The sequence below is a fragment of the Mytilus galloprovincialis genome, chromosome 4 (genome assembly GCF_965363235.1).
Source record: "Mytilus galloprovincialis chromosome 4, xbMytGall1.hap1.1, whole genome shotgun sequence".
In the NCBI taxonomy this organism is placed as follows: Eukaryota; Metazoa; Mollusca; class Bivalvia; order Mytilida; family Mytilidae; genus Mytilus; species Mytilus galloprovincialis.
This window is the reverse complement of record NC_134841.1, coordinates 4,699,291-4,719,276: the sequence shown is the minus strand read 5'-3', so window position 1 is coordinate 4,719,276 and position 19,986 is coordinate 4,699,291. Positions and strand designations below refer to the sequence as shown.

The 19,986-nt window shown below is 30.8% G+C and overlaps 1 protein-coding gene across 6 annotated transcripts in view; it reads right to left on the bottom strand.

The window, feature by feature from the left end:
* LOC143071172 (homer protein homolog 1-like) overlaps positions 1 to 19,986 on the bottom strand; it is a 72,265-nt gene that overhangs the window by 41,761 nt on the left and 10,518 nt on the right. Inside the window, exon 1 of one of the 6 annotated variants that reach the window (XM_076245318.1) lies at positions 12,924 to 13,062. The exons of 3 other annotated variants lie outside the window; for them this stretch is intronic. In XM_076245318.1, the coding sequence (XP_076101433.1) occupies positions 12,924 to 12,976 (53 nt within the window). In that variant the 5' untranslated portion in view covers positions 12,977 to 13,062. Of the gene's footprint in view, positions 1 to 1,936; positions 2,167 to 10,344; positions 10,365 to 12,923; positions 13,063 to 19,986 lie in introns of those variants that run through there. 2 more of the 6 variants (XM_076245319.1, XM_076245321.1) reach the window with 2 other exon arrangements.

Below are 19,986 nucleotides of genomic sequence, written 5' to 3'. Positions count from 1 at the left end.
CGTGTGTTTAATGATGGATGTAAATAGTAATAGATTGACCTATCTTACACAGGTGACAACACACTGAAGTAAGGTTTAAAATCTTTAACAGACATTTTATGGAAGTCTATTAGGCTGTACCTAATAAAGGTATTTCAGTCATGGGTTATAAAGTTATAATAAGTTTAGGACAAGTTGTTAAATTCTATTTCAAGTTCAAAATCAGTACAGCCTTTAAATGCAGCAAATACATTGTAATGCAAGCATAATTCCTAGTATAACATCAAAGCTAAATACATTAATAATGTTATAGAAATATAGAAATATATCGAAAGATTGAACAAAAAGTTCTATATGAGTATATGTATACAATGCCCTGCAAGGAACAGGGCCACATTCATGCAAATAGATAATGTATGCAATAAGCAAATAAATGTACAATACACTGCACTGGGATACAACTAAAACATCAACAAGCCATCCAAAGATCCAGCCAAAACAATCAATCACCTAGCAAATACATTTACAAAGACCTCAAAGTCCTGCAAGGATTAAGCAAACAGATAAATAATACTCTTTAAGAATCCAGCAAATACATAAACAAAGCCCTGCAAGATTCAAGCAAATGCATAAACAGTGCACTGCAAGGATCCAGCAAATACATAAACAGTACACTGCAAGGATCCAGCAAATACATAAACAGTATACACTGCAAGGATCCAGCAAATACATAAACAGTACACTGCAGGGATCCAGCAAATACATAAACAGTACACTGCAAGGATCCAGCAAATACATAAACAGTACACTGCAGGGATCCAGCAAATACACAAACAGTACACTGCAGGGATCCAGCAAATACATAAACAGTACACTGCAAGGATCCAGCAAATACATAAAACAGTACACTGCAAGGATCCAGCAAATACATAAACAGTACACTGCAGGGATCCAGCAAATACATCATTAGTACACTGCAAGGATCCAACAAATACATAAACAGTGCACTGCAAGGATCCAGCAAATACATAAACAGTGCACTGCAAGGATCCAGCAAATACATAAACAGTACACTGCAAGGATCCAGTAAATACATAAACAGAACACTGCAAGGATCCAGCAAATAAAAACAGTACACTGCAGGGATCCAGCAAATACATAAACAGTGCACTGCAAGGATCCAGCAAATACATAAACAGTACACTGCAAGGATCCAGCAAATACATAAACAGTACACTGCAAGGATCCAGCAAATACATAAACAGTTCACTGCAAGGATCCAGCAAATACATAAACAGTACACTGCAAGGATCCAGTAAATACATAAACAGAACACTGCAAGGATCCAGCAAATAAAAACAGTACACTGCAGGGATCCAGCAAATACATAAACAGTGCACTGCAAGGATCCAGCAAATACATAAACAGTACACTGCAAGGATCCAGCAAATACATAAACAGTACACTGCAAGGATCCAGCAAATACATAAACAGTTCACTGCAAGGATCCAGCAAATTATTTTATACAAATACAGAGCCCTGCAAGGATTCAGCAAATACAAACTTCAGAAGAAAAAAAAATATCAACATTTTAACAAATTTTTGACTGAATATTCTTTTAATTATGAACAATTATCAAACTTATTTAATAAATAATAAAAAAGTAACAGAACATATATATCAGCTCCTAATAATAAGGCTGGTTTGTAGTTTTTTGCATTCTAAGACACATGTCAGGCATGTATAGACATAGTTATAGAAGAGAATAGGTTTAACATATATGTTAAATGTCCTCTTTATAACAAAAAAAAATTGTTTTTAAATTCAAGTTGTCTATAAATAATCAACCCTAATTGGAACTTGAAGGACACTACTATAATTAATTGTTGAAATTTAAAAGACAATTGCAAACATAATATATATAGTACAAAGATATACAAAAATTCTGTGAACTTACGGAAGTTTTCTTGGTCCCATCTGAACCATCCTGAAGGCTTTAATACATCCCAATCAATACTATACAATAATTTTTATCGTTCCTTTGATAGGGTAAGTATCAAGTAACTTCAGTTCATTGAATCAAAGGATCAGTGAACCGAATACCAGTTTGACAATTATGATCCGTGATAAAAGGTCCTGTCATCAATAGGTTGTTACATGCCTCTGTAGCTCATATATAAATGTGATTATGTCTATAATGGTCACCAAACTGACCAAACAGCTAAATCAAAATTTTATCCCAAGACAAAAAAAAATCTTACACAAAGCTAAATTAAATACTTGTGATAATAAAGAAAAGATTGTCACATTTTGATTGTATGAATGGAAACTGTTTGTTTTCTTTGTTCAGAAACAATTTGATATGAATTAGAATTGATATAAAATGTAAACAGACTATTTACACCTGACCATGATATTGTCAGGATTAACTCAGAGTTAAAATAAACATGATTATAGGCTATCCTTTCTTTGGACTAATACCACCATGTAAATGATTACAAACAATTATAGGTAAAAGTCAATGGCAAAACAAATGTTATAGGAGTAAGAGAGTAAAGCAGAGGAAATAACAGTATAATAGATCTAGGTCTATACAAATATTGTGTCATACTGTGAAAAGGTGTGCATAGAATGCATTGAAAGGGTCAAAACAATTATTTCAGGATCAAAAGGGAGGGGGGGAGTCTGGGAACCCCTTTTTTTTTAAATGGCTGGATCCGCCCCTGAAAATCATAATTAACATGTGTATTTAACCACAAGGGAAGGACAGATAGAGACACAAATGCACAGATTGAAGAAAAAAATACTTTTCTACAATAATAGGCTGGGGATAGAAATAACAGAATAAGCTAAGTTCACAACAATGAAACAAAAAGTTCTTCTCCACAAGTTTAAATAAACACAACAAGAGGTACCCATATATAATTTAACAGCAAGAGTCCAAAGCAGATGTCAATAGCTATAACACCTTGGAGTAAAAAAAAACAAAAAATTCACAATTGTGAAACCCCTTAATTACCTTTATATAAGCATGCAATACATCTAGATTCTTTATAAAAGCATGCAATAAATAAACACATATACATTGATGACCACTAACAAGGGACACAGGCCAGTAAATGCTGACAAAAGTATAATTTGTTAGTATTAATGCAGTTTGTTATTTCTTTTCAACTTTTTGAAAACCGAGATAAAATTCATACAAATATCTTCACATGACAATAAAACCTAGACTTATTCAGAGTAAATATGTATCAATTCTATGTAAGAATATCAATAGGCATATATAGCTTAAAACATAATGGTGTATGAAGTAAACAAAATTCTATGTAAGAATATCAATAGGCCTATAGCTTAAAACATAATGGTGTATGAAGTAGACAAAATTAAGTGTATTCAAATAGATAACTAATAAAACAGGATGTGCATTTAATAAAACGTAAGAAATATTCAATAAGTGGAAATATGTTCAAATAATGAGAAAGCACTCAAACTGTTCAGTCTAAGTCCATTAAATTCACATGCAAGAATATAAATAATGCACTATACCAGTTTTACCTTAGGATGTGTTTTTTTAAAACTAGACAAATTGTCAAAGTAATACAGACCATGGTCTATTGACTGTTGTGTTTAGTTTGATAAAGTATAAATAAAGCACCCATCTAGTAAATCTACATGTGAAAAATTTCTTCATGATCCTCTTCATTGGGTAACATGAGGACACTTGAAAGATAATTTTTCACAAGCTTTTTAAAAAATTTTAGACATTATTCCTATTTCTGGTTTTCAAACTCTGTTGAGATATTGTTTATACAAACTTTTCATACAAATTTAAACCTGATGCTCCACAGGGTGCAGCTTTATACGACCGCAGAGGTTGAACCCTGAACGGTTGGGGCAAGTATGGACACAACATTCAAGCTGGATTCAGCTCTAAATTTGGATTGTGATTAAATAGTTGACACAGCATAGGTTTCTGACACAGAATGAATGTGGTCTAATGAACTTAAAATACTTTGAGCAATTCACTATGCTGTTGAATATTAATCCTCTCAAAAAAATGTTTGAAGAAATTTTCTTTTTATTTATGAAATCTGAAATGAGAAAAATTTAACCCCCCCCCCTCCATTTTTTTTTTTCACATCCCCCTTTCCCTTTTTCCAAAACTGATCTCAATTCAAATTTCTAATGGAGTTTGCAACAATAACTACTCATTTAAATACATCATAAAATATTAAAATGTAACAAAAGGTGCTTGTTATCACTGAATGGTAAAGATTGTTTTAATTTATCAGTTGGTAGTAAAAGTGAATATACATTGTATTACTATATTGTATAAAACAATGATTTAAGTTGATTCAACTACTATTCTGGACAAAGAAAGATAACTCCAATCAATTGAAAATTTCTTGCTATTGCACAATATTGTGCAAATAGATATTTCTTGCTATTGCGCAATACTGTGCAATTGAAAATATTTGCTATTGCACAATACTGTGCAATTGTAGATTTCTTGCTATTGCGCAATACTGTGCAATTGAAAATTTCTTGCTATTGCACAATACTGTGCAATTGAAGATTTCTTGCTATTGCTGAATACTGTGCAATTGAAAATTTCTTGCTATTGCACAATACTTAAAATAATAATTTTGGATCCTGATTTGAACCAACTTGAAAACTGGGCCCATAATCAAAAATCTAAGTACATGTTTAAATTCAGCATATCAAAAAAGCTCAAGAATTCAATTTTTGTTAAAATCAAACTTAGTTTAATTTTGGACCCTTTGGACTTTAATGTAGACCAATTTGAAAACGGGACTAAAAATTAAGAATCTACATACACAGTAAGATTTGGCATATCAAAGAACCCCAATTATTCAATTTTTGATGAAATCAAACAAAGTTTAATTTGGACCCGAATTGGACCAACTTGAAAACTGGGCCAATAATCAAAAATCTAAGTATATTTTTAGATTCAGCATATCAAAGAACCCCAAGGATTCAATTTTTGTCAAAATCAAACTAAGTTTAATTTTGGACCCTTTGGACCTTAATGTAGACCAATTTGAAAACGGGACTAAAAATTAAGAATCTACATACAGTTAGATTCGGCATATCAAAGAACCCCAATTATTCAATTTTTGATGAAATCAAACTAAGTTCAATTTTGGACCCTTTGGGCCCCTTTTTCCTAAACTGTTGGGACCAAAACTCCCAAAATCAAACCCAACCTTCCTTTAATGGTCATTAACCTTGTGTTTAAATTTCATAGATTTCTATTTACTTAAACTAAAGTTATGGTGCGAAAACCAAGAATAATGCTTACTTGAGCCCCTTTTTGGCCCCTAATTTCTAAACTGTTCAGACCTCAACTCCCAAAATCAATACTAACCTTCCTTTTGTGGTCATAACCCTTGTGTTTAAATTTCATTGATTTCTATTTACTTAAACTAAAGTTATTGTGCGAAAACCAAGAATAATGCTTATTTGGGCCCTTTTTTTGGCCCCTAATTCCTAAACTGTTAGAACCAAAACTCCTAAAATCAATCCCAACCTTCCTTTTGTGATCATAAACCTTGTGTTAAAATTTCATAGATTTCTATTCACTTTTACTAAAGTTAGAGTGCGAAAACTAAAAGTATTCGGACGACGACGACGACGACGCCAACGTGATAGCAATATACGACGAAAAAATTAAAATTTTTGCGGTCGTATAAAAAAAATATAACATGAACTGGATTGTTAAAAGCAATATTTAAAAAGATCATTTCCACACACTTTACATTTCTAAGGGGCATAATTCCCATTGAAATTTATAACCAACATTGGTTTTCAAACATGCCGGTGTGGGAGTTTCTCGCTACATTGAAGACCCATTGGTGGTCTTCGGCTGTTGTCTGCTCTATGGTCGGGTTGTTGTCGCTTTGACACATTCCCCATTTCCATTCTCAATTTTATGGTAAGTCCAATAACAACATGCACCTATTGATGCTTTTAACCTCTTCATTAAATTTTATCAAAGTCCTAAACAAACTTTTAGGGTGACCATGTTTGGAAAGCAAATGCTTCAATGCTCACAATTAATACAACAATTCAAAAAGTAACAAAAAACAGACCAGTTATATAATTCATATAAAATAACGCTAACATCTTGGAATTAACCTCGTTTACAATTTACTGTTAATAAGGAAAACCTCCTCACTTTGATTGTGGCTGTATTCAGCCAATGTAAATGAATGTATAAATCATTAAGTACATGTATGTCTAAATAAGGCAATGTAGTTTGTACAACTGTATTTTTGTTATAGTCTTTCAGAAATTCAGAGTTTATATATTTAAGGGTATTGTTAGTTTTTTTTAAAAGAACCAATAAAACAACTGAACTATTATTTAGCTTTCATGAAGATTGATCTCAAGTTTTTGATTTGATTTAGATTTAAGCCAAATGCATTGCACTCATTGCTCTGAAAATGGCAAAACATTATTGCATCAACTAATAGCATTCCATATATTAATAACCTGTGAAATCTTATGAAACTATCAAATATAAAGGTAAAACTATATATCAATACAACCAAAGAAGGTCTTAACTACTACAAACCTTAAGTTCATCCCTTCATTGTAATTCCTTTCCAAAAGGCTTACATTTCATTTCAATACGTATATATAACATAACAATATTTTTTTTTCAATATCACTGAAATATCAACTACACAATGAATTTTAAATTGCAGATTCTATTTCTATTTAAAAATAATCATTTTAAAGGCACTTGAATTAAACAGTTGCTCTTTATACCTACAATGTCATTAAAATTCAAAATTTGTACCTAGTATTTTATTACACAGAACAACAAATACTTCAATGTTTATTAAAACTTGAGCAAATCCAGGCTGGATTTATCTCCCTTACATTGAAATTCTAATTTAATAACAAGTTAAGCAGAGTTGTCTCAAGGGAATAACTTTTCATTGAGCATTTGTACCTAAAAATCGAAATAGTAATAATATAGAAAAAAAATATACTAGAATTTTGAATGATTGGGGATTTACATTACTATAGAGTTTAGAAGGATTGGGCATATATATGGAAGTTCAAACTGTATACATAAACGCTTTTATGAAAACCCAAGTTAAATCAATACTGTGGTTTCATTAATATTTATTGGATACTAATTTTCATGGATTTCATGGGTTCAGGGGAACCACAAATTTAAATGATTAATGAATTACAAATTGTCTACAGCCACAGAAAGGAAGTATGCAGATTTTGTCAAAACGACAAAATTATATATCCACGAATATGCAAGTTTTCCTCAATCCACGAAAATTGGAACTCACGAAAATAACTGAATCCACAGTAGTATAAAGTATGTAGAGCAGGATTACAGTTTGGCTGTATATATGACTACGATTGAATACCAACCAGGCTGTTTCCTCAACAAAATCACGGACTCAAATATTTGTCTGAATCTCTTTATCAGTTAATGTGAACACAGAAGTTTTCCCGGTCTGTCAAAGAGGAGTGACAGACAATTAGAGTAAAAATGTGTACATTCAATTTACCATAACTGATAATGCTGACAGCAAACAACAAAATAACTTAATTTTAGAGCATAATTCAAGTAAATGGCCCTCTGATGGCACATTAAGGTTTATGATTGAAAATCTGAATTATATTAGTAAGAACACAATCAGCTAAAGTAAACAAGGCCATGCTATTAATCTATTTATTGAGAAGTTGTTATCAATTTCAAGTCAAATTTGTCCTCTTCAGTCCAACCTATTACTTAATTAGGTAAACATTTTAACTATGTACTTCAGAATTGTCCCATAAAACTAACAAATATTTTCTTCTTTAACCATCAGGCATCTGTCCTATTACCTTTCCTTATATCATCAAGTTACAGTGCTTATCCAGTGACCTTTGGGGTATCACAATAGCAATGGCCAAAACAGTTTACCAAATTGCAGTTAGATTTCTTCTCCAACTAACTGATCAACTGGTAAAATGTTTTAGCAAATTGCTCAAGTGAAATGTTGTTAGTATGAAGTGAGTGCTGTGAAATCAAAAGTAATACTTACCATCCAGATCCAGTTAGTTGATACCTTTGTCATTTGTTTCAAACACAAAAATGACTTACTATAGTATGAGTCACTGAATAAGAAGGTCTAATTTTGACATGGAAACTTCTATCATAAATAGATTTTATAAATAAATAGTTCAAACCATTGTTTTGTAGATGTATATTTTATAGCTTTGTCTTCTAAGACAAAGTTATTGTGTAATTATGATTCGTATAATATTTTCTATACAAATTACTGATCTGCTGGCATTAAAGGGAAATAATTTTTATTGAGTTATTGTACACTAAAAAATTAATCAATGATACCTGGCTTCTGATTTTGCCTACAATTTTTTTCAAAATTTTAATCATCTTAAAAATAAATTTCATTGTTTCTTTTCAAAACAGAGGATAAAAGTTTAATAATCATAAAAGTAATGTTACAAACAAATTAAATGAGGAAAGTTGATATTTGTCAGACAAAAATTGTGACACCATTTTGCTGATTTTCAGTAATGTAAATTATTTCCCTTTAATGGTAGCAGATAAGTAATTGCTTTAGAAAAAAAAATCCAAATTACAATTATGCACTAATTTGTTGTTGGAAAACGGAGCTATTAATTATAGACTTACAAAACAATGTTTTCAACTATTTTTTTATAAAATCTATTTATGATAGAAGTTTCCATGTCAAAATTAGACCTTCTTATTCAGTGACTCATATTATAGTAAGTCATTTTTGTGTTTGAAACAAATGGCAAAGATATCAACTAACTGGATCTGGATGGTAAATATTACTTTTGATTTTACAGCACTCACTTCATACTAAAAACATTTCACTTGAGCAATCTGCTAAAATAATTTACCAGTTGATCAGTTAGTTGGAGAAGAAATCTAACTGCAATTTGGTAAACTGTTTTGGCCATTGCTATTGTGATACCCCAAAGGTCACTGGATAAGCACTGTAAAACTACCCAAACAGCAGGATCAGGGTATTTTTGACAAGTTAAAACTACCCAAACAAGAGGATCAGGGTATTTTGACAAGTTAAAACTACCCAAACAAGAGGATCAGGGTATTTTGACAAGTTTAAAGTCAATCCTTGACAGTTGGGTAATAAAGAGAAAACTGACAAGAGGTGTTGTATTTATTCAATACCAAAAACTCGTTTTTAATGTGTTCAATATTAATACTGATTTAAAAATTCAAATTTGATTTCTGATCAAATATTCAATATTTTTGTGTGTTTGATAAAAAAAAAATTGAATATTATTAGTTTTAAATTAAGGTCTTCTTAAACATAGTCTATAAACTAACAACAACAAAAACATACAAATTCATTGGAAAATACTAAAAAATGTGTCTGAAATAAACTTTTTATTATTAAATCAGATTTTATATTGAGCAGATTGAAAATATATTAATGATATATTGAATAAATACAATATTGCATACAGTTTATGTGAGTTTATAGAAGTATTTCTATAAAAAAAAAGATAATTTTATGGTCAGGTAAATTAATCAATGAGTGATATATTTCTCCTAGAAGAAATTTAAAGGTACTGGTGAATAAACTGAACAGAGAACAATACCTGTTGTATTTGTTAGATGGGACAATAGAACTGCCAAAAGTTTAAATCGACAGGTAACTTGTAGGTGAATCTATGGAAAACTATCATAGGGTTCGCAATAAATGTAGATAATGTCAAAACACATTATAAGCAGACCCCAGCAATGATTAAAAGCCTGATTGAATTCAGTTTTTCTCCAGACCTGAGGACAGGATGGATTATTGATGGTAGACTATTTATATATAGTGTCTGACAGCTTTCAGTTATAGGATATTCATCTATTTAGTTAAATATAAGGTGAAATTTTCATCAGTAATGGTAATCTTCATTCAAATAACATTTCCTAATGAAGTCCTATTAACCAAATTTTTTTTCTAAATTTGAACAAATTATTAAAAAAATAGTAAATATCAACAGTTGAAATAAAATTACAAATTAAATCATGTCTCTTGATTTTCAAGAATGGTTACTTACTGGGAATAAATTACAGTTTAAAATACATTAAACTTTCTATCAACCAACCTCCAAAAAGTATAATAATACAATTTTAATAAATTCCAATTCCATTTAGTGAAGAACAAAGCCATTAATCCCATTAATTAAAGAACTTATACAACAAAAAGGATATATATAGCTAAAAAAAATAACAAAATAAGATGCCAGTTAGAATGTTTAGCATAATTAAAAAAACAAAAGTTATTAAAATCCTACAAAAACATATAAAAGTACCTCATGTGTTTGTCTACCTCTGCATTTTTATTGGATTTGATGAATTTTAACATTTCCTAAAACAATAAATAGCAAACAACGTCATTGGATTAAATACTAGAAAATTTAGTTGTATTACCAATTATATCAGTCTGCTTGTGAAATAAAGATCCCAAAATCTTAAGACTACAGGCAAAGGACACCTGTTCTAATAAAATGAGCTATATATATTCTAATGTTACATGTCTGGATCTGAAAATTGGGAAAAAAGTTTAATAAAACCGTGATGATTCATGTTTACAACTGATTCACATACATGCAACACGTTGGATCAATGAATTAAATTACTGATACACATCACTTGAACATTATTATGCATTGTATTTCCTTATTTCCCTTATCAACCATAAATAAGTACCTAGTATTCAAATTTCCTGAAGTTTCAAATCTAAAAAATAAAATGTGACTCTTACTCTTCTCATGCCTAGGTTGACATTGCTTCACTTTGAAGTATGATAAAGAAACCCATCACAGATTTCAACAAATATTCTGCTATCTATTAATTATTTTGCCTAAAAACTATAGGTTTCATTTAAACGTTGGTAGAGCAATGTAAGATTTGAAATTAACAATAGTAGGCAACAAGTTAATGAGTTTGAAACTACATTTTATGTAAATTAATTTTGGGGTGAATCCTGAACAGTCTGCGTATATATATTGTAATATAAGTTTAAGACAGGAAAAAGACTGATATAGTCATTAGTGTTTGAATTTTACATAAATTATTGTCATAGTGACTTAATTAGATAATCCTTTCCACAGAAAACATGATAGACAGTTACACAGAATATTTTAACCAACAGGTATGTTAAAACTCTGCTATGAAGCCAGCTTTTTAAAGCCTAAAACAAATGAAATGCTTTGTATTTGAGGAACAGTTCCCCAGGATCATTCTGTTTTTTTTAAGTGTGAATTTCAGAAGTAAAAAAAACTGCTTGTTGGTCTGGAGTAACAAGTATGTAATTACCAGTATTAAAGTGGCATTTTTTTTTGTGGACTATTATGAAATTCTCATTTTCAGCCCAGTACATACTTTCAAAAGTAGTAGTGCATATATTCATTATATCAATTCCTGAATAAACATGAAATTTTTATCACTGAACAGTAAGAAGCCACCGGTCTATATAAGATATCTTTTTGTACAAATGTTCACGTGTATTGAATTTAAAATAGAGAATTTGACTTATCGCAAAAAAATGATGTAACAGTGAATCAATGGTTTTAAATTTGTACTGTAAAACATGGTAAATGTGAATATTTTCTCAGATGATATAGTTTTGTAGATTTGTTCTCTGGGTTAAATAAGTCATTGAGTGCATTGGACGATAAGTGTGCCCTTTAATATTATTGAATTGTTCAAAACTTTTATACCTCACGGATATTTTCTGACATTTTGAACACCAAATTAGCAAATAAATTACCGTCTTATAGTGAAACTTCCATGTTAAAAGCATGCATAAATATACATAACTTGCTGTGAAGATTAAAATGAAGATGAAGTATGATTGCCAATGAGACAAATCTCCACAAGAGACCAATAACACACAAATTAACAACTATAGTTGAATCTGGTACTATATGCTCTCTGATGGAGTATTGTTTTCATCTTTTTGCTAATGCATAATCCTCAATTAGACATCAAAACACAATCTAATGGATTCACATATATATATATGGCATATATGTACAAGTAGAACATGCATGACTTATATGCTGATGTTTTAATAGACAATCTGTCTGAAGGAAAGAATGTAGAATTAAATTAATAAATACACACAGAAAAAATTAAATCCTATCAGGATATTTGAATATGAATGCTCAGTTTTTAGGTATTTGAAATCCCTGTGGGCTCAGGTACAAATCAACATGGTGATACAACTTGAAAGATTTTTAGAATACACTGCATTGTATATATATACCAAATTTTGAGTCCATTAAATTAATTGAATGAGAAAGATAATCTTTTTTTTTTGGTTTTTGATGAAGAAATCACCTGTAATAGCCTAATACAATGATGACATACCACTGGACATCGCCATCCCAGCTCAAGCGAGAAAATCAATCTCGTTAGGATGATCAACGATAATCTATAAATATATGCTTGTGATTGAGTTTATACAACTTGTTCTGTTTGAAAAATAAAGCATGCTGCACTAATATTCCACAGTTCTGAGCAATAACAAAGATTGTTATTATTTGTATTATGATCATAGCACCATGCAACTAGTATCATTGTGTTACTAACAGGACCTTTAAAACACAGTAAGACAAGGCCAATCATATTACATGACATTCCAGATGCTTAAATGTTGGGTCCCCCCCCCAAAAAAAAAAAACCTCACTTCAAGTAAAATGAACACTGCAATGTAATCATGCCTGTATTACTTGCTATTTCTTTTCCTTTAAACCATTACATCTATTATATCCTACTGCTCCTTTATTGTCTGAAATTCAAACTATAAATGGAAATTATCATAATATTGCCCCTAAACCCACAATATGCCTAGTTATATAAAAGAGAAGAGAAAGTTGTTATTTACCTGTGAATGATCACAGCAACAGGTGGTGTACTAAGTCCACTCACTTCTTTCATTTTTCACAAAGTCTTAATTAAATTTTCTTCACAAATATAAAATGGCCAAGAATTCGAGTAAATATCTTTGGCAAACTAGTTAATAATTGATGATATTTCTGTTTAAAACATCATTTCCACACCAGTAAGTATAGAAGCCTATTGGGTATGGATTGTGAATAGACAACAATAGGTGATGATCAAGATAGTCTATAGGCTAATATAACTTCATTTAAAAACAATTTATACTGAGGAACATTATATATTGCAGTATCATACAGTGTCAAGTGATAAGGGAAATAACTCTGATGTCAAAATATGACTGAAATCAATACAATAATTGGGTACATAGTATTTAAAAAATGCAATTATTTATTAAATATTTTTTAGTGTTCTTTTTCTTCATTTAAATACCCTGGATTATCACAATTATGTAATTTGACAGTGAACTTTATTTAAATTATCAAATATGTACTGAATATTAAGATGGAATGTTGCCTTGTGTTTATTTTAATAATACAATAAATACTTATCAAAGCAAGTCAAGACTGATTAGTAACACTTCTTAGTGAGTCAATAGAATTCTATGCAAATATTGCAGCATTTTTAGTGTTATACATTTTGTATTTTAGTGCTCCCAGGGACCTGTGTCAATCTTTAATATACAAATGTTTAAATACAATTTGAATACATTGTAATTATAAATCATTACTATTCGTGAAATATAATAATTTGTTAAGGCAAACTTTCTTTTATCAGATAATATATATATATATATAAGTCAAATCAAAAAACAAATTTAAATCTTTTTACTTTTAATGTTGATACAAAGTTTTAAAGCTTTTCAAAACATGCATATGCTTAAGGTAGCACAATACAAAGATTTTGTTACTCCCAATCAGACAACTTTAAACTGATGTAATTCATTTCATCCTTCTTTATATTTTATAAATGAGGTACCAAAAGAAAGAAGAAAGGTTAATCTTTCAAATTGTGATAATTTCATTATGACATAATTATTGCATAATTAATTATTATGTAATTAGTTGCTATATTGTGATGTCCACACTTGAATGAATTTAGCTTCTTTGTTCTTCATAGCATCCCAAAATATTTTATAAATTCTTGCACAACACAGCTTGACCTCCTAAACTGTGTCTCAGATTTCCAAAAACATCAATAGAACAAATTTTATACCCAATTGAATTTAGTGGTCTCTTATGAATTGATGTTGCAAACTTCATTGAAGATTTATGAGAGAATGAAATACAATAGGAAAAATCTGAGACACAGTTTTGGAGGTCAAACTGTGTTGTGCACGAATCTATAAAATATTTTGGGATGCTATGAATACCAAAGAAGCTAAATTCATTCAAGTATAGACATCACAATATGGCAACTAATTACATAACAATTAATGATGTAATAATTATGTCATAATGAAATTATCACAATTTGAAAGATTGGTCCTTCTTCTTTCTTTTGGTACCTCATTTATAAAATTTAAAGAAAGATGAGTGGAATTACATCAGTTTAAAGATGTCTGATTGGGGATGAAAAATCTTTGTATTGTGCTACCTTAAGCTTGAAACAATTTTATTCAACAGATCTTCATTAACCCTTTCCCTTTCATGCATTTTAGACCTTTACTTATCGAAAATACATTATCGAAGTTTAAATGAATACAGAATTCGCATCAATGGGCATACATATGCCATGTTGGGCTCAAATGAAAGATAATTGGTAAAATATTTCAAAAAATTAAGTTTGAAGATAATTCGTCATTTTTTTGTCACTTGGTATATTTCCAAAAGTCACGTGACTGTTGGAGAAAAAGTGAAAAAATACGAAATCCTTGGGCAAAAAGTCGTGCAGAGACATATTGGTGGGCTAATAGGGTCAGGTTTTGATGGAAACACAATGCCTCGAGTCTGTTGAAGCCATATAAGTTATCATAGTGGTATAAATAGACGCATAACGTGCTATAGGACTTGAAATATCGATGTCCGTAACATTCAAAATAATTGATTTTAGACGCTCTTTTTGTCCGATTTCAAAATTTGACCCTAGTTATTTGTCTAATACGTTTTCAATCAATCAGCAAACCTAAACTTTGATTTTATAAGGGAAAATTCATTGAATTACCAATGCTAGCTTGATCTGGGACACCCTTGACCGAGCCCGATGGAGCAAAGGGGGTAAAAAAGGGGGGAGGGGCAATTTTGCACACACACACATTCTTTTAAAAAAAAATTTGTAGGTTTCCTTTTTGAATTTGAAAGTAAAGTTAAGTTAAGTTACATTTAATATAGGAAATTATTTTTCCAACTCCGGCAGTGAGATTCGAACTCTCAATCTTAGCGCCTTGGGATAGATCAGCGTACCCCTGCGCCACTGGCATTGTAGTGAATTTATCGAAATTTAAGTACTTAAGTCTACTACTACGGAAGAAATTAAAAAAAAAAAAAAAAATAATATAAAGATTCTCACCCAGTTTGTTTTCTTTTTGAATTATGCAGTGTTCCAGCTAGCATGAAATGGAGGGGCGTCGCGCCCCGCCCCCGAACTTTTGCGCCCCTCTGACTTTTTTAAGCGCCCCTGCGCCCCTCTGTGCCCTTTTGAAAAAAAGTTAAAACAAGAGGCTGTCACAACGACAGCAAACCGGATTTATTAATATTTATTTGTGTCCTGGCAATATCACAAGAACCATTACTGATGAATGGTGAAAGTGAAAATCGTCAATATCAAATTTGACCTCCATTTTGTCATCAGTATCAACATCTTAAAATTTGAAAAGCTTAGATTGAATGGTTCATGAGTAAATGCAACAACGTGAATGGAAACGCCATTTCACAATCTTTCAAGAACCACAACTCCTGAACGGTAAAAGTCAAAATCATCATTATTGAACTTGACCTCTAATTTGCCATCAGTAACAACATATAAAAATTTCAAAAGCTTTGGTTGAATGGTTCATGAGAAAATGCACGGACACGACTGGAAACACCATTTTTCAATCTTTCAAGAAACATAACTCCTGAACGGTAAAAGTCAAAATCGTCATTATTGAACTTGACTTCTATTTTGTCATCAGTAACAACATATTAAAATTTGGGAAGCTTTGGTAAAACAGTTCATGCGTAAATGCATGGACACGACTGGAAACACCATTTTTCAATCTTTCAAGAACCATAACTCCTGAACGGTTAAAGTCAAAATCGTCATTATTGAACTTGACCTCCATTTTGTCATCAGTAACAACATATTAAAATTTGGGAAGCTTAGGTAGAACAGTTCATGCGTAAATGCACGGACATGACTGGAAACTCCATTTTTCAATCTTTCAAGAACCATAACTCCTGAACGGTAAAAGTCAAAATCGCCATTATTGAACTTGACCTCCATTTTGTCATCAGTAACAACATATTAAAATTTGGGAAGCTTAGGTAGAACAGTTCATGCGTAAATGCACGAAAACGACTGGAAACTCCATTTTTCAATCTTTCAAGAACCATAACTCCTGAACGGTAAAAGTCAAAATCGCCATTATTGAACTTGACCTTCATTAAGTTGTCAGTAACAACATATTAAAATTTTAAAAGCTTTGGTTGAACGGTTCATGAGTTAATGCACGGACAACATTTGATTGCCGCCCGCCCGCCCGACCGACCGACCGCCCGCCCGACCGCCCGCCCGCCGTACATCCCCAAATCAATAACCGACATTTTTGTCACAAAAATCCGGTTAAAAACGATCTTTTTTCCTCATATCGTCGCCATTTTGTTGAGGTCTTTATACACACACTTCATTAAGACAACAGATTAAAATTGTTGACACTTGTTACCTGTATATAATCACCTATTTGATTAGAGTCAATTACTTAATCAGGTGAAATTTACGACCCTGTCTAAGGCAGCAACCATTTGATTTTCTGGGGGGGGCTATGGTTTTTTTTTTCTGGACAATTTTTTTCTTTCAATTTTAGCATTACATATAGTGGCAGCTGAGGGTGAAACAAACAATTTTTTTTTCTCAGAATCAAAAACAAATTATTTTTTTCTCCAAAAACTGGAAACAAACTTTTTTTTCCAAAAAAAACCATAGCCCCCCCCAGAAAATCAAATGGTTGCTGCCTAATCCCTTTGCCCTGAAGCACCAAACATGGAAGTTAAATGAATTGATTATTTTAACACCTGACGATACAAAATAGAATTTATAAAATAAATGTGAACGGCAGAACGGTGTTCATTTCTATTGTATTTGTTATTTATAATATAACGTTCATTTAAAAAGAATCATTCCAATAGGTCAACACGCAAAATGCCGACGAAAAAAAGAAAAATTGACCAACTCGGAATTGACAAGAAGAAAATATCAAAGACTTGCCAGTCTATTACATCTTTTTTCAAGAATAATGACCATCAAAAGTAAAAAAATAATTTAATTCTTTACCTTTATGAAAAATCGAGAAGAAGAAAGGTTTTATCAAATATCGCAATTGTTCTTCTATTGTAAATTCCGCCGATTTTGGAGCACTCGAAAGTCCGATTTTTATATCATTTTTTCTTAAATTGAAATCAGCTTTGACTAACTTTAATATTGATATTATTAAATACGCTCAACATGAAGTAAACGGAGATGCTTGTTGAATTGATAATAAACTTACAAAAAAACAGTGAAACAATGTATGGTTAGGCAGCAACCATTTGATTTTCTGGGGGGGGGCTATGGTTTTTTTTTGGAAAAAAAAGTTTGTTTCCAGTTTTTGGAGAAAAAAATAATTTGTTTTTGATTCTGAGAAAAAAAATTTGTTTGTTTCACCCTCAGCTGCTACTATATGTAATGCTAAAATTGAAAGAAAAAAATTGTTTTCGACTTGTCGCGAAAAAAATTTGTCCAGAAAAAAAAACCATAGCCCCCCCCAGAAAATCAAATGGTTGCTGCCTTATACAGAAATAGAAGCTCTGGCAAATACATTTGACATGGACCCTGAAACTCTCCTTATTCAATAACAGGACTTTATAGCTCTTGTGTCATCAGCAGAACTTACAGATCGTTCCTTATCTAGTCTGCTAGAGCTATTTCATTCACCTTGTCATTAGGATAAAACCTATTATCTATGTACCCTCTTGTTGCAAAACTATTCAGTGTTGCAATATGACATGTACAATGTACAACCACTCAGTACAGCAGAGGTGGAGAAAATATTCTCTCAGGTCAAATTGATAAAGACAAGTCACAGGCAGCTAGGGCAAACTTGAAAACACAGACATTAACAAAAATATTATTGCGAACCCTATGATAGTTTTCCATAGATTCACCTGCAAGTTACCTGTCGATTTAAACTTTTGTAAGTTCTATTGTCCCATCTAACAAATACAACAGGTATTGTTCTCTGTATAGTTCATTCACCAGGACCTTTAAATTTCTTCTAGGAGAAATATATCACTTATTGATTAATTTACCTGACCAAAAAATTATCTGTTTTTTTTATTGAAATACTTCTATAAACTCACATAAACTGTATGCAATATTGTATTTATTCAATATATCATTAATATATTTTCAATCTGTTCAATATAAAATCTGATTTAATAATAAAAAGTTTATTTTAGACACATTTTTTAGTATTTTCCAATGAATTTGCATGTTTTTTTTGTTGTTAATTTATAGACTATGTTTATGAAGACCTTAATTTAAAAACAATAGTATTCAAATTTTTATTTATCAAACACACAAAAATATTTATTGAATATTTGATCAGAAATCAACTTTTAATTTTTAAATCATTATTAATATTGAACACATTAAAAACGAGTTTTTGGTATTGAATAAATACAACACCACATGCAGTTTTGTGAGTCCTTTCTTAGTATTGGTATAAGTATTTTTTCATCATTGACAGTTCAATTTTTTGTTCAGGTATATTAATCAATGAGTGATATATTTCTCCTAGAAGAAATTTAAAGGTCCTGGTGAATAAACTATACAGAGAACAATACCTGTTGTATTTGTTAGATGGGACAATAGAACTTACAAAAGTTTAAATCGACAGGTAACTTGCAGGTGAATCTATGGAAAACTATCATAGGGTTCGCTATAACTGTAAAATTAAACTGTGATGAAACTAAATTTGAAAAAAAATCTTGATCAATGTGTGACAACCTTCTTCAAAAAGAAAAACAGAAGATTTGTCATTGTTGTTTATTTATTTGCATTTGAACTCTTCTTTGAAAAAATCTATAGTTCTGAAAGAAAAATGAATATAGTAATGTCTATTATTGCTATCAGTTTGATTTTAACTTATACATGTTATATGATCTAAATAAATGATTTTTAAACTTGTATATAATAGCTATTTAACTTAGCTACATGCTTGCTAAAAATATGTCTTTATGTGGTAACATAAAGTATTTGATTTTTTTCAGTGAGAACGCGCTAAAGTGCCCTTTTTAAAAACGCGCCCCTCTATTTTCAAATCCTAGCTGGAACACTGTTATGTGTTCAGATGATTCCAAATGCATGATGTTTACGCAAATCTAGGAGGAATCCACTCTTTAAACTGTAATTTTTTCATTGAAATATACATGTTCCTTTATTCAAACAAAAGCTTTTTCAACTATAGTATACTGCAACACTTACGAAACCATGTTTTGTTACATCTATTTCAACTTTGCAAAAAAAATTCAGAATATTTTAGCGGTTTTTGTCTATTTTCTCATAATATCTTTAAGAAATGACTTCAGATTTTTAGCGTAATTCAAGTTTGTGATTGCGCTGCTACACTAAAAATTACATTTGCAACTAGTGTACAAGTTAGAACTATTAGTTTAATACTATTCTTCAAAAACTCACTGCACAGTTATTGAAAAAAAACATAAATCCTCTTAAAAGAGCAGTTTTCTTTGCACTTCTTTTTGAGAATATCCCTCAAAATTCGAAGAAAAATAAATGGTTTTTACAGAAAAATTACACATCAGTAAGGGGCGACTTGTTTATTAACTAATAATGATAGAGGTTTGATGCACATT